Source organism: Mastomys coucha, unplaced genomic scaffold (assembly GCF_008632895.1).
Source record: "Mastomys coucha isolate ucsf_1 unplaced genomic scaffold, UCSF_Mcou_1 pScaffold9, whole genome shotgun sequence".
Lineage (NCBI taxonomy): Eukaryota > Metazoa > Chordata > Mammalia > Rodentia > Muridae > Mastomys > Mastomys coucha.
Genome location: NW_022196915.1, coordinates 72887480 through 72903849, shown reverse-complemented (window position 1 = coordinate 72903849; position 16370 = coordinate 72887480). Strand labels below are relative to the sequence as shown.

General features: G+C 38.1%; 1 protein-coding gene across 5 annotated transcripts in view; it reads left to right on the top strand.

Annotated features, from left to right (window-relative positions):
- The window catches only part of Diaph3 (diaphanous related formin 3), a 471820-nt gene that overhangs the window by 223767 nt on the left and 231683 nt on the right, over positions 1–16370 (top strand). For all 5 annotated transcript variants that reach the window (XM_031361487.1, XM_031361488.1, XM_031361490.1 and 2 more), the window contains 2 exons: positions 10726–10821; positions 14881–14975. In XM_031361487.1, coding sequence (XP_031217347.1) covers positions 10726–10821; positions 14881–14975 — 191 coding nt within the window. The remainder of the gene's footprint in view (positions 1–10725; positions 10822–14880; positions 14976–16370) is intronic.

Genomic DNA, 16370 nt, shown 5'->3' with positions numbered 1-16370 from the left:
TGGCCTCGAACTCAGAAATCCACCTGCCTTTGCCTCCCAAGTGCTGGGATTAAAGGCGTGCACCACCAAGTAGATTTGGTGAACATGATAAAGTAAAAATTTGAGCATGTGAAACAGTCTAGAATACACTGGTAAATTAGGATTTTATTAAAGAAAATATACACTTTTAAATTTGACATTGGAAAGAATTAGGCTATTGTTCATTCTTGGGCTTGCCACTGCAAGCCATTAGATGTCATGCAGAGATTTCTGCTTCCTTTACTAGTTATCTGTCCTTGTCCTGGAGATCACTCAGTGAGAGCTACACAAATTGATCCACAACAAAATGGCACACAGTGGTTACTTGGCTGTTGAAGGCTCTTGGTCCTGGATGAAGCATTTGAGGGGGAGTGCAAAGGGCACCTCTGCTTTCTTTCAAGAATTTGATTCTTTATTTTTTCCAGGTTCCAGTGGCATATGTAGAGCTGGGGAAAATGCTGGGATTTCTTAACTCCCCTTGCTCTCAAAATGGAAGGAGATGGAAGATAAGAGGACTTTACTGTTTTGTCTTAAGTACAGTGTATTAAACTGTGGAAAGTCACTCTTTTTTGGAATCCCTACTGTTTACAAGTTTACATGTGCTACATGTCTTTGAAGACTAGAGGTGGATATTGTGGAAAATATAGATGGGACTTAGTTCTCTAGAATGTGAAGTGTCTTAGCATTCTTTATAAATTTGGAGAAGTAAGTCATGGGAGGGGTAGGGGAGTGGCAGAGGCAACAGAAGAATGGATTTCTTATTCTGTAAAGCAGCATGCTCATGTCAGGACAGGATAAGTGCTGGAAACAAGAGTGTAGGCAGAGGCCATATACATCCTAAGTGCTGGAAACAAGAGTGTAGGCAGAGGCCATATACATCCTAAGTGCTGGAAACAAGAGTGTAGGTATGGACCATATACATCCTAAGTGCTGGAAACAAGAGTGTAGGCAGAGACCATATACATCCTAAGTGCTGGAAACAAGAGTGTAGGTATGGACCATATACATCCTAAGTGCTGGAAACAAGAGTGTAGGCATATACCATATACATCCTAAGTGCTAGAAACATGAGTGTAGGCAGAGGCCATATACATCCTAAGTGCTGGAAACAAGAGTGTAGGCAGAGACCATATACATCCTAAGTGCTGGAAATATGAGTGTAGGCGGACACCATATACATCGTAAGTGATTTGATTTTCCTCTGGTTTGATGACTTTGTGGTCACTTAGAAATTTTTCTCCTCATTTTAAAAGCAAAGCATTGGGGGCTGGCGAGATGGCTCAGCGGGTAAGAGCACTGACTGCTCTTCCGAAGGTCCTGAGTTCAGATCCCAGCAACCACATGGTGGCTCACAACCACCCATAATGAGATCTCACGCCCTCTTCTGGTGCATCTGAAGACAGCTACAGTGAATTACGCTGGAGGGAGCCAGAGCGAGCCAGAGCGAGTGGGGCCGGCAGAGGTCCTGAATTCAATTCCCAGCAGCCACACACATAATAGCTCGTGGACATCTGTACAACCATAAATAAATAAAATAAATATTAAAAAAAAATAAAAGCAAAGCATTGACTGTTCTTTTTGTTAAGTAGGTTTTACTATCAGGAAAGTAAACCAAGTCATTTAAATGACTTGAAATAACGCCCTTTAAAGATAGATGTTTTCTTTAATTTTTAAATTGTAGTTAAATAGACATAAGACTTTAGTATTTGTTGCTGTTTAATTGTGTGCTTTTGTGCCATTTCCACTGTTAGGTAACAATCCCCAGCCTTCCATTGTTCTGGGTCTAGACTTTCTTTCTCTTCGATTCCTGCAGTAAACACTCCTCTTTTCTTTCCTTCACCTGAAGGCCTTTACTTGAAATGTAGTTTTCTCTAATTAAGTATAACATAAACTCTACTAGTCCTGCTGTAGCCTATCTTTCATACTCTGGAGACCTATGTCGGCTTTTTTTTCTCTCTGCATGGCACCCTTTCATATGTGCAGGCAGGCTTGGGCAGCACAGCATGTAACATGCCCAGCAGGGAAGACAACACAGATAAGAAGTAGAAAACCCCAGCATCTTTGTTCTTGTTTTTGTTGGTGATGGGTGTTGTTTGCTTGTTTATTTGTGTTGTATTTTTTATTTCAAAATCTGGTGATTGTGAGGACAGAAAACTAAGTATTTGGTCATAGCAAAGTAATGGCACTCGTTAGCTAAGATAATTGATAGCTAGGATGATCTGAAATGCTACATGGAACCTTCATAGCAGAATGAAGAATTTGACTGTGGCAGCAGCCAAGTGGCTAGAACCCCAAGCTGAGCCAGCAGAGAAAAGAAACCTGAATAAGAGGGAGGGATAGTGCCCTAGGGGGTCTAGGAACAGAGGTCCATGGAATTGCACCTGTTCAGTCTGCCCTTCTTTCCTACCCAATCACATCTATTTCTGGTCAACACTGATACATTCTTAACCCTTTCCCAGCACACTGTGAAGGCCATTGGTAAAGACAGGCCTGTGGTTACTGTGGCAAGTGCAACTTCAGAAAGTATCATTCATTATTTTTGTGCAAAAAGCATGTTAATGTGAAGTGATGCTGGTGTTGTCATTCCATACCCTTGGTCAGCATTCCCACACATAAAAGAACCTGCAGAAAAAATACAAGAAAACATAATCATGCGAGCTTGCTTTCATCAGTTGAGTATTCTAAGATTTGCTTCCTAATTCTGACCATTTCATGTTCTGTGGAATTCCTTTTGTTAGCATCTTAGAGTAATAATACTTCTTAATTCTGTCAGGTTTGAGATAATCTGACCATTTTCATGAAGCTGTATCCTTTTTCCACACAGTGATACCCCAAGGATAGTGTGCTTAGTATTACAGCATTAACATATTTTTGTTAGTTAATATAATTCATGGCTACCCTTTCTAGTCTCAAGTTGCTTAGCACTGTGTGTACAGATACTAATAAGCTGGCTTATTAAATCCAGCATGCTGGAGATCCTGAATTGAACACATCCTCATGTGGATTTAATCCTTCTTTGTAATTAGGAATGTATACCAAGTTCTCGTTCTTTCTGTAACGGCTTCTTTTTCAGTAGCGTATTCTCTCGTGTGAGCTTTAGCATGTCATGCATTAGTGTTCAAAGGCTGCATTGCAGATTTTTGAAGCAGAGGCACATTTCTACTTCCTAGTATTATCTGAGCATACACATGAAAAGGTTGGGCTACCAAAACAGCAGTTCATTGTCAAAATGCCTTTTATGAATACATATATTATTCCATGATGAATAAACACCAGTGTTCTGGTGAATTTATAACGACCAGGTGGCAGAATGGTCCTTTAGGGTAGAGAAATACCAAGGTACATGATAAAATATATAATATAATATGTATTTTATTTCTGTTACCAACTGAACCAAGGACGATCATTTGACAAATGGATATAATTTCTTTCTCAGTGGGGTCCTTAATTCTAATACCATTTTCCTTTGTCTCTTCAACTTTACATCTATAAGATCAAAACTGGCCTTCTGTGCAACAAATATCCTCTTATATGTGCCTCATCACCACCCAGAGCAGTTTAATATTTAGATTATTTTTCCATTTTCCCCTCACAAGTTTTTTTTAATTATCTTATTTATTTACATCCAAAATGCTGCCTTTCCCAGTCCTACCTTGCAGAGTTCTTTCTCCATTCCCCCATCTCCCTCTCCTCTGAGAGGGTCCTCTCAGCCCCCAGAGGATGCCATCAAGTCTCTATAGGATTAGGTGCATCCTCTCCCACTGAGGCCAGAGCAGGCAGTCCTCTGCTACATATGTGCCAGGGGCCTCAGCCTAGCCCATGTATGCTCTTTGACTGGTGGTTCACTGTCTGGGACCTCCCAGGGCTCTGGGGTACTTGACACTGCTGTTGGCCTTCCTATGGGGTTGCCATCCCCTTCAGCTCCTTCAGCCCTTCCCCTTCCTCTTCCATAGGGGTTCCTGTGCTCAGCCTAATGCTTGGTTTTGAGTATCTGCATCTTTCTTAGTCAGATGCTGGTAGAGCCTCTCAGAGGACAGCCATGCTGGGATCATGTCTGCGAGCACAATGGAGCCTATGCAATAGTATAAAGGTTTTGTGGTCACTCATGGATGATGGATCCCAACTTGGGATGGTCACTTGTAAGCCACTCATTCAGTCTCTGCTTCATTTTTTTCCTGCATTTCTTTTAGACAATAACAATTTTGGGTTGAAAGTTTGAAGGTGGTTGGTGTCCCCATCCCTTCACTGGGATCTCTGTCTAACTACTGGAGGTGGTCTCTCCAGGTGCCATCTCCCCACTGCTGGGCATTTTGGCTAAGGTCACCCACATTGAGTCCTGGGAGCCTCCTCTGTCCCAAGTCTCTGGGACTTTCTAGAGGTTGCCCCACTTCCCACCTCTGGCAGCTGCATATTTCTATTAATTCTCCCAGCTCTCTGGGCTGCCAACAGTTTTATGTTTAAAGTTATTTAATGTAAATTTGGGAAACAGTTTGCCTTTTTAAAAAAATTCTTGGTTATGAAAGGCTACTTCTACAAAGGGCACCTACAGTTATTGGTTCACTTTTAAGTTGTGGGTGTAATAATTTTCAGATGAATAAAGCTGTTCATTTCTGTGGTTGAGGTTGGCTTTTGAGAACAGTTTAAATATTTTCTTCTGATGTACTTCTTACAGGGACAAGTAAATAGGGGAAATAAACTTGGCATGGTGGTGGATACCTGTAATCTCAGTTCTCTGGATGCTGAGGCAGGAGGATTATAGTGAGACCTTAGTTAACAAATGAAACACATCCTAACCAAAAGTACAACAACAACAGTATTGGAGGTAGGGAGGGGTAGGGAAGAAAAGAGAAGAGAGACAGACACATTGAGGAGAGAGCATGAGAATGAGATATTGCTGACATTGTTAGGATCGAGGTGTTTCTCTGCCTTCATAGTGCATTGTAGATATGTCAGAGTAGTTTTTAAACACTATTGGTGTCTTCAAACTTTATTAAGTAATGAATTCCGGAGAGTAAAGCCCTTCAAGTGCTTTTGTTTTTTGACATTGACTACTGGAGTGCAATATCATGTAGTGAGAAATATGCATGTTTTTGCTATACTTTTTATGATTGCCACAGATAAATAATTTTTTGCATAAAATTTCATTTAGTGCTTTACCGGTCTTCCTAAATAGTGTATAGTTTATAGCTTTGAACTGTCAAAACCTTCTTTTGCCAGAGAAATTGGTTATGGCAGACACACATAAATATTTGAACAGAGATATAGCCTATTTTGCTCTGAATGTTTTCTGTGTAGTTAGTTGCATACCATTTTGTTTATGTGTCTAGAAACACTAAAATTAGGTTTGACAGATCAGATATGACTAAAGCAATTTATACAATTAGGGTTCTTAGGACCAAACTGTTTAACTTCATTGTTTGCCAAGGTTGTCTCGCAAACAATACCTGTGTGTGGTATATATGGCGTGTGTGTGTGTGTGTGTGTGTGTGTGTGTCTGTCTGTGTGTGTCTGTGTGTGTTGTGTATAGCATGTGTGTGTATGTCCCCATGCACAATTGTTTCTTATTACAAGCCTTTTCACTTTCACTTGCAAGTTTTATATTTTATGCTTGAGTTTTCCAAGTCTTCTCTAAATCCATGTTATTATATTATAACCCCCATAGTATAAGCTCCTTTGTCTGCTGTTTGCTTTTTTTCTTAAAGTCCTAATTCTTTCAATTGTCAATCATTTTATCTGCACCAGATCGCAGGGACTGGGCCCTAGCTAGTTCTGTTTCACAGGAGATAAGTTCCTTTCCATCCTGAACTGTAATTGTTTTCCAAAGCTCCAAATTCAGCTAATTGTATCCTGAAGTTGGTGTATTCCTCTTGCCTCCCTCAGTCCCAGTCACCTTCCTGAGCATGCTCCCTGTGAGCATGTGGAGCCACAGTATACTGTACCAAGTGATACAGCAAGGACTGGTAGTTTTCTTTATCTAGTGTGCTGGCTGAGGATCAATTTGTACTGCAGATTTCTGTCTCAATCCTTCCTAGGCCAGTTGGATGGTGGCAACAGCATGATCTCAGATCTGGTCTCAGTCAAATTCTATGTTTGTCCACCTGTAAATAACTTCTGCAGCCAGGTTCCTTCATCTCTAGAAGAGCTGGCATTCCATATTCTTTGACTGTTGTGCTTCTGAAATTCATGTTTTTCCACTCTTTATTAGCCTCTTAGAATATCTTTCATAAGATAGATATTAGGGTGAGGTAAGCCATTCACGACCCTCATCTCCTCACTACCCCTCCCTCTACAGACGTTAGTGTGATGTGAGCCATTCATGGCCCTCATCTCCTCACTCCCCTCCCCTCCCTCTGCTCTGAATGCTGTTTAGACTGTACGTGTACATGGCCTAGCTATATTGTTTATTCTTCTTTTCCATAGTCGGGTTAAATTTCATGTTGTATGATAGCATTACCAAGTTGCATTTTAATCTGGTACAGCTCTGTGTTTTCTATGCTTTGGAGTCAGCTCATTGTGTTCAGAGGTTATGTTATTAAAAATGGCAATTTTTGTAAGCATTAGCATGCAAAAATTGTTAAGATTAATAATAAATAAACGCTATGTACATTTTCAATGTTTCAGGTTTAAAAACAGTGTAATATACATTTATTCTGAGAGAATCAATAAAAATTATAGTAATAGCACATAGTTACATGACATATCCCATGTGATAAGAGAAAACTATCTTTTTATGTTATTCGGCTTTTCCTAACTCAACACATTTTGATCTGCATATTCTAGGTTTTTTAATAGTGAAATAGTGTATGATAAAATTTATATGCAATCTATGATAAAATTTATATGGAATCTAATTCTTCAAAGGTCACATTTTAAATCAATCTGATTAGAACATAATAGAAAATGGGCCGGAATAAGATGTACAATCATGTACCATGGAACAATAATTTTTAATGGAAAATTTAGTGTGAAAGAAAAGATTTTGAAAGGAGATTCTTCCTATAATTTTGCTGCTATTTTTGAAACTTTGAACATTTAAAGAGAATAAAGTGAAGATGTAATTTAAAAAGACTTTTTCAGTTCATGGTTCTTGGTGGCAGTGAAAGTTTTGTCATCTTTGACTTAATTCTGACATAAAGCCTGTATAAAATAGAGCGTATGCTGTGTTAGCCATCATGGGTGCTTTTGAACACCATCAATTTTCTCATGGAAAAAATGGAGTGTTACTCTGCATGTCTAGGAAGTAAGATTAAACATAGGCTTTTAATGACAGAATGGCTCACTCACAAGTATAGAGGGTCTTAATGATCTGCGCCCATGACTCAGTGTTCTATGTTATCCAAGAAGAAAAAAATCAAGTCCTGCAGCAACAGTGCTTTTGTATGGCTGAAGATGCTGGTGTGTGTTTGTTTTACTGCTGGGAGCTTCACTGTGCTGTGCACTCTGATGTGTTCATCATTCCTGTTCCAGGGGTGGTACAGGAAAGGCATCACCACCTCATACCCCTCCTCTCACTTCTCTTTTGTACCATTCCCTCATCTATAGCATCAGGGCACGAGCATGGTGAGGCTGAGATGCAGAATTGTCACCATTGCAAGCTCTCTGTACTTCAGGGACCTCTCAGGGACCTCACGTGTTAATGTTTCCCAGAGGCATTAGCCACACAGTAATGGGAATGGTGTTTTGTGTAAAATCTGTATTCCCACTAAATGACCAGTCTACTTGATCCATTTTCTTCTGTAATGAATCATTCTTACTGTTGTATTAGTCTTTTTTCCCCATTCTTATAACAAAATAAAGGAAGCTATATGATTTATACAGAAAAGTAGCTCATTTACTGGAGAGTTCCTTCGAGTCAAGAGAGTGTCAGCAGCCTCTGCCTGGCTCCTTTAAGGACATTTTGGTGAATGGCACCATGGCAGACGTGTGTGGGAATGGCATGGTTTACGCAGAGAGTCAGGGAGCCAGACAGAGATGTCAAAGGGGACCACTTGTCTCTCTGAGCAGTCTTCACAAGAAGGCACAGGGTTAGAAACTTCCTCTGATTCCTTCTGACCACAGAGTATCAGAGACCGAACAGCCTCACCTATTAAAAGGCTTGAGTTCCTCTTATGGTACTAGGGACTTGAACCATACTAACTGCTGTATTATGGCACTTAATCATTTTCCTGCTTTGCCGGTGAATAGAAGTACACAGCTGTCTGGTCGATTTTGAAAGAAAAAGGAAAGTTTTCAGTTGTAAATATGCTGGGCAGCATTATTATTATTATTATTATTATTATTATTATTATTATTATTATTATTATTATTTATTATTATTATTATTATTATCATCATCATCATCATCATCATCATCATCATCCTCTCCATGTCATCTCTTTGGCTATGTAGACTTCTCTGTACCATTTTAACATGAACTATTTTAACCTTACTAGTTTTACTTCCTTTGTTTTCCATGAAAATCTCCTCAATCCTCTGTCTCTATTCTCAGTATACATCCCATCCTTTGTCTCTGTAGCAGTGAGGATGAGGAAAACCATACATTTGTTGTGTTCTGAGCACAGAGATAAATTGAGAGTCTAACGTCACTTTCTTCTAAGCCAGAGAAAATTAGTTAATACTTGTTTAGTCTCTGAGGGTAAACTGAAGTTGTCAATGTTGGTAGTAAACTTGATTTTCTATTATGATACTTAGTGTACTCCAGTAAGAGACTGCAGTTGTTGAAGTCAGTGATCTACTGCTTGCAATCCTTCCCTCACTGTATAGATGAGGGTTACTCTTATAAGGTGGCAGGTGAAGCTGAAGGCCACTCCATGCCTTCCCTCGAAGCTTTCACCGGATCTCATTTAAAGCTCAGGCTGCCTTCCTTTGGCTTTTTCTTCAGAATACACTAGGAAATATCTCAGCATTTGAGGGGGCACTGGTAACAACTAAACCTTACAAATTGGATAGAGCCTGCCCTTCTCTTAGGCACAAAATAAAACACAAATTCTCCCTAAAAATGGTAGATGATTGTAATGTGTAAAATTAAGCAAAGGATTACGCCCTTGTTAATAGATTTCATCGATCTAATTTTACCTAGTTTAAAATGACAAGGTGTTATGTGTTGGGAAGGTAAATTTTGAATTTTATGGCCATCTAGCATCAAGGAAACCCAGTACAATGGAATAAATTTTGTGAATGATACTGCATCTCCATTCTAGGTTTCTCCTCTCCATATTTTCATGTCCAGTTGTCTCAGATGTGACCATACAGAGGAAGGAGCACTTTCAAACCAAAAATGTTCAATGCTGGCCTACTTCAAATCTGTACCTCATTTGCCAGCAAGTAAATTAACACTATCTCTCTTCTCTGTACTTTGTGAATTCCTATATTTACACACAGGAAAGTATCGACACAAAAGACATTTATTTAGTAGGCACCAGAGTAGGGACCGAGGTTTTGTTTTTGGTACCGGTCATGTGCTGGCAGATGACATCTCGGCCTCTGTCTCTATGTGGTGCTGAAGTCTTCAGTCACTCCTCAGTACTCTGAGAATAAAGCTCAGACATCATAGATTGGCTTTAAAGATCTTGGATAGTCAGTTTCCTCATTTAATTTTGGTCTTATTTAATTTACCAAATATCCTGTGCTCATATGATTTTTCATCTTTGTCTTTCATGCTCTTGAATCATCCCTTCTATTTTCTCTTCTTTGCCTCTCAACCCCCTTCTCACATGGCTTTTCTCCTTCAAACATGGAATTACTTACCCCATTATCTCAGGAAGGTCATATTTGACTTGCATGCCTTAGCTTAGATTTTTTCCCCCCTGTGGTTCTTATTGAAAAATTAATGAGTTTACCAGTGTCTGTTGACTGTCATTTATTTTACAGTCACTTGTATTGGGCCATAAATTCTTTGATGTTGGGGGAACCTGCTTGGTGTAGCATTGCATGTATATTACCTAGCCTAGTACTTTGAAATTGGTGTTTAGTATTCCCTATTACAACAAAAGAATGAACTTAGTTAAATATCTAATAGAATCAGCACCGTGTTTATGCAGTATGTGGGAGTATAATTTGTATTCCCTTAGGATGAATAAAGTTTACAACAAAACCACATGTTGTTTATGAAGAATAGTGTATTAACTGAATAATTACCAAAATACATTTTTACTTCTGAATGGACATGCTACTTCAGACATAAAGTAGCTGTGTGTGTCTTGTCTTGTCTTTCCTTTCATTACAAGGATTCTTTGTGTAGCCCTGGCAGTCATGAACTCACTCTATAAACCATGCTGGCCTTGAACTGACAGAGATCCACTTGCCTCTACTTCCTGAGTGCTGGGTTTAAAGGCTTGCACCACCACAGTCTGTCCTTGGGCTCACTTCTAAATCCCATCTAAATTAAGTTTATCAGCTGCAATAACTGTGTTCTCATTCCATGTAAATAACCAAGGAACTATATACATTCTCACTCCTTGTGCTGTCTCTCACCACAGCATAATTGTTTACTAGCAATTTCCATATCAGGCTTAGCCCAAGAGCTACTGACACATCGCAGACGCAGTGGACGTTCTGGGTCTTAGCTGATAGTATTTTATTTTTACTACTGTGTGATTTAGAATACATACATGTTAACGTCTTAGGTGGAAAAAGTTCATTTCCTACTGCCATTTTGCCCTCGAAGGTCATACTGATTCTAACATAAATCTCTCCTTTGTCTTACAGAGAAAAGGAATATAAATGACTTTGATGAGAAGAAAGTTATTAAGAAGAAAATGAAAGAACTTAAATTTCTAGATCCTAAAATTGCTCAGAACCTTTGTAAGTATCACATGAATATCATTTTAGGGTATCAATGTACTGAGAATCGGTTGAAATCTGCTCATTTTGTGTCTTGTTTTTCATCATTTTAAGTTCCTAACTTGAATACCAAATTTAAATATGTCTCCTTCATGCAAATTACGAGATTAAAACCTTGAAAAGATTAATATGTACTAGAAAATAAGAAATGGATTTGAGATGAACTTCTGCTTCCTACACGTGACAAAGGAACTGCTCTTTAAAGTTCTTTTTTCAGGAATTAAGGACTCGAAAGTCAGGTGATGACATCACACTTTGGACTTCATAATCTATCTGTTCTTTTATCCTTCTTAATAACTCTTATTTGTGACACTTGCTTATTCAGGACAGCAGTTAGAATACTAATGGAAATAAGGATGAGGAGAAAGATGAATTTCCTTATTCCACCTGAGCAGCTCAAAGCCTTTTCTTCAAAAACTCTGATGGAAATATTTTAGATTTAATTACTGTTGCAGGAGTTAAATACGTATTGCTCAATTGTCTTCCTGACTATGAGAGAAGGAAATAATTTTGTTCCTAATTCATTTCTTACTGTATCTTAAATGTGACAAAGAGAGTTTTGCTTTGACCTGAGATAGTCCGACCTGTGTATATTACTTTCGGATGATGTATAAGGTATACATGTATGATGATATATGATGATGTATTACTTTCAAGTGATGTAGAGGTATAAGGTGAAGAATCGAGAAGAACAAAGCATGTTAACATGGCTTTCAGTCTGCTTCTCAGTTGTTACACCCCTCAAGTGGGCTTTTAGCAGATATTGGAACCAAGCAGTTATCTAGCCAGGGGATAATGTTAGGTGCCATTGATAATGTGTTGTTATAGAGTGTCGTCTGAATAGGTCAGAAATGCCTCTCCGTACATACTCAGCATGGCAGAGAGTAACCCTTTCTACAGTATATGCCAGGGTCAGGTCTTTATGAATTATGATGACAACGCTGCTGACTGATGTTCACTCTGCTTCTTCTGAGTAAAGGTTGATTGGATATCTCTGCCTATTCCATATTGGTATCATCTAGTGATATGTTTGGGCCAGGGAATATTAAATGGATATGATACCACTTCTGGGTTTAAGCATTTAACTGGTGATCTAGTCTCTTTCAGAGTTGTCCATCCCTTTAATAAGATGATTAGATTATACAGTCTATCTCCTCTGGTATGGGATGTGGATGTTTTTTCTCACAGTTGGCAGTTATATTTTTGTGCATGCATATTACCTTACTGAAGTTTGGGTTTTATATATGATATGTGTATATGAGGATTTCTTCACTGAAGAAACACTGTCTCAGATTGTAACTCTGCTTTACTAATTGGGTATTGTTGAAGTTATACTCTGTGATCTCAGAAAAGTAATCACATTTTGAAATCCATAAGTATCCTGCATTGAAATTGTTAATGTTGACTTAAAGCAACCTTTCTATGGTTTGTAAAGGAAGTCTTTGAATGCGGTACCTTCCAAGTGGATCAGCTCTGATAGTTTCCTCTAGGTTTCTTTTCAAAGTTGGACAATGGACTTCTTGGACAGGGTTGTTTATTTGTTGTAAATTACAGAGCACGGTAAAGTGTCATGTGCTCAGCAGAAGTCAAACAGCTGTGCAGCACTACTGACTTCTTTCTGGGCAAGGTCCATGTGTGTTATTTCCCTTTTAATACAATCCACCAGATAACTGCCAGCAGGGAACCTGATGGACTTTTAGATAAAAACGTGAATAACGTGGTTCATTCTGAAAATAGTCAATAGGTGTTGTCTGTGTGTGTTTATGTGTGTGTTTGTATATACATACATATGTGAATAACATATATCACCAGGGTTCCTGCTCCTGGTGATTGCTCTATGTAGAATGTATTGATTCTAAGTCATTTAATTGAGAAACATGTTTTAGAAAATATTCAACCAAAATATCCAGAATCTACATTACAATATATTTAGGTATAATTCCTTATATGATTACTCTTACCCTTTCAGATTATAACCATACTTTCAGATTTAAATACTACAGTGCTTTAGCATTCTCCAATTGCCACTAAATGGTTAGCCATGGTCTGAGTTGTTTTTCTGTTTATAAAATACAGACTTTAGGTATTTAACCCCAAGTTGAGTCTCGTCTAGACAGTGACTCCTGGTTTTGAGTGAAACAGCTTGGAGCAAAAGCAGAGTTGGTCACAAAATGCTGACACTGACGTGGAGAGGTTCCCTTCCAAATATTACAAAAGAGCAAAGTGCTAAGTCCATGCCACTTGAGTGTTCATCCTTGACACGTACGGTTCAACTTGGAGGAAAGATCTAAAAGCCACCATTTAGTTACCTAACTTGTTTAAAGGTAACTTAATTCCCATGTGATGAGTTCATGCAGGTTTTAACAGTGACTCAGGACCCAGCTTCAGGAATAGAATTCCAGAATCAAGAGAAGTCTCAAGAGTTTTAAAAGATTTGTATTTTTTTTTCCAGATTCTTTTAAAGTAGAAATTAGAGCTGTGTCTCAATTAGGGTTTCTATTGCTGTGAAGAGACCCCATGACCAAAGCAACTTTTATTAAGGGCAACATTTAATTAATACTAGCTTACAGGTTCAGAGGGTCATCCAAGAGGGAAGCATGGCTGTGTCCAGGCAGGCATGGTGCTGGGAAAGGAGCTGAGACCAGCACATCTTGATAGGAAGGGAGCCAGGAGAAGACTGTCTTCCAGGATGCTAGGAAGAAGGTCTCAAAGCCCACTCCTACAGTGACACATTTCCTTAAACAAGGCCACATCTACTTCACCAAGGCCACACCTCCTCATAGTGCCACTCTCAAGGCCAAGCCTATTCAAACCACTGCGAGGTATAAAGAAAAAATTCCCTATAATCCTTAAATTAATACAAAGGTTAAAATATTTATAAATAGCTTTACTTTGGATCATCTTTCTATTTACTATAATTTTGTTTTTTTGGCCATACCCAACATTTTCAGATTTCTTTTAATTGATTCACTTTTTTGTTGTTTTCCTGGTGTATTTCTTTCTTCTCCTTTTAGAAACTTTTAAAATGCTTTCAAGATTAAAACTAACAGTTTAGATAATTTTTGATAATTCAGAACTGTTTCTTTCCCTTAATGCCTGAAACATAAAACTAACTACTTTCTTTCTAAATTCTCAAATTATGTTAAGAGTAATACTTTCATCTTTTTTTCCCTTTAACAGTCTAACTTTCTGTTACTTATCGATTCTGTAGGCTGTTTCTTCAATAGAATTTATTGTTTCTCAGAAGGTATTGGTAATGCCAAAGTTTCCCCTTAATTCACTGAGTTATTTATAGTTTAGGTAGGTTTTAGCAATTGACAGTCTCAATTTGCTTGCTTGTGAAGATTCCTGTCACTTTCCTTTCTTCTAAGTGTTTCTTTCTGTATATTTCTTGCCTTACTTTTCTGGCTTTGCAGTTTTCTAGTTATTTTTGTAGTTGAATGCTAAGTAAAACTCTGAATATTAAAGCATATCTTCCTATCCCATCTTTCCTACTGCCTATCTTAAGGTCATTGGTCCTTCATGCTTCTTTCATGTGAATAGACATGAGTCCCTTTCCATCATTCATGCCTCAGTTATCAGGAGATTTTTCTCTGTCCAGAGATGAGCTTATTTGATGTGTTGTTTTATCACTCGATGATGTTAATACTCATTTTCAGTTATTCTCCTATAACTAGTTGAGTTTTAAATCACTTAAAAATTAGCAGTGTTGCCCTGGTTGGCAAACAAGTAAGGACCATGACACCTACACAGGAAACCAGGATAGTGCTTATATCTCTAACCTGGATGGGAACGTATGTGAGTGTGTGTGTGCATGTGTGTATGTGTGTGTGTGTGCGTGTGCGTGTGCGTGTGTGTGTGTGTGTGTGTGTGTGTGCACGCACGCGCACGTACCTATTTAACATATTAGTGAATTCTGCTCCATGGCAATTTTATAAAATATGTATACTCTGATTTTAAGTAGATAGAACTACCTCTTGGATCTCTTGATGACATTGTGTCCCCTTTCTTACCTCTCAGCAATCTTCCTGAGTTCCTTTCGGGTCCCATATGAGAAAATCAGGATGATGATATTGGAAGTGGATGAAACACAGTTGTCAGAGTCCATGATTCAGGTAAACAAGCAGTCACAGTTTAAATTCCAATATTTCATTGCAAACTTCTCATTAAATAGTAATCTGTAAGTGAAGCAAAATTCTTAGCCCAAATCACTGAACTGGAAAATCATTGCTGCATAATTAGTTTGAGCATAACTTCTGCATTGCCAGGAGATAAAACTCTGCCTCTTCTCTTAAGTGCAAACAAAATATAATGCTATCAAAATGATTGCATTTCAATTATTTTAAATGACTTTTTCTGAAGGCAGATTGCTTCATTTTACATACATGTTTTTGTTTGTGTTATAGTTAAGACTAGTGCTATGTTAATTTAAGTTTGTTTTATGTCCTTTGTCAAATGTGTTTCCTTTGTCTTATAGCATGGAGTCATTATTTAGTAAAAATGAGTGAAGGCACTTTGTTTTGTTCTGTTGTTCCCATCGCAGCTCTTCCTGGCATCACTTTGTCTTGAGAGGAGCTAGCGCTCTTTTGGAACGTCCTCAAATTTATTCTGAAGGCCAGAAGATTCTCAAAAATGAATCTTCTTTTTCATTAATTATTTTATTTATTTATATTCCAAATGTTTCCCTGCTTCCTTGTGTCCCCTTCCCTTTTACCTCTGAGAGTATGCTCCCTAGGCTCTGGCATCCTCCTTGACCTTGGTGTGTTTTAGTGGATGACCGCATTTAACCAAAAGTAGTGAACTGCATTTAAGATGTCTAACATGTAAACCCTGACAGATGTGAAGCTGAGTGATCTAAATATATTATGATGAGAGAAATTCTTCAGTTCACCACTTTGTTCTGATAAGAACACATTTGCAAGACTTAAAATAATAACAGAAATAGTAATAATAATAATAATTACAGTTATATATTTATATATAAAACAAATATTAATAGTTACTATGAATATTAGTAGCTATTACTAATCAATTACTAGTCAAGTATGAAGACAAGTGTAGAGTCCTTTGCCTGTGAACTATGCATTCAGGAGCCTGAGGCAGGAAAATGCAGAGTTTGAGGCCTTGCTGGACAACATAGGTTAATATGCACTAAAGATTGTTTACTATTGTGAACAATGATTAAACCTTATTAGAAGTTTTTATACTTCAGTAACTGATATCGTCTGCAATCCTATGTTGCCTCTCCTGCTTTGTTTTATCATGTAGTAGAATGCATTCTTATTTCTGCCCGCAGTCTGCCAGTCTTAGAAACTACCCACATCAACACCTTTCCTTTAAGCTCTAATTTTCCCCTCTAGCATTCATTACTAATGTTATTAACTGGATTTTCTTCCTTGCTCTTGATTGTGTATGTGACTTCTTATTGAGATCAGATATCTCGTTTCTTCTTCTTCTTCTTCTTCTTCTTCTTCTTCTTCTTCTTCTTATTATTATTATTATTATTATTA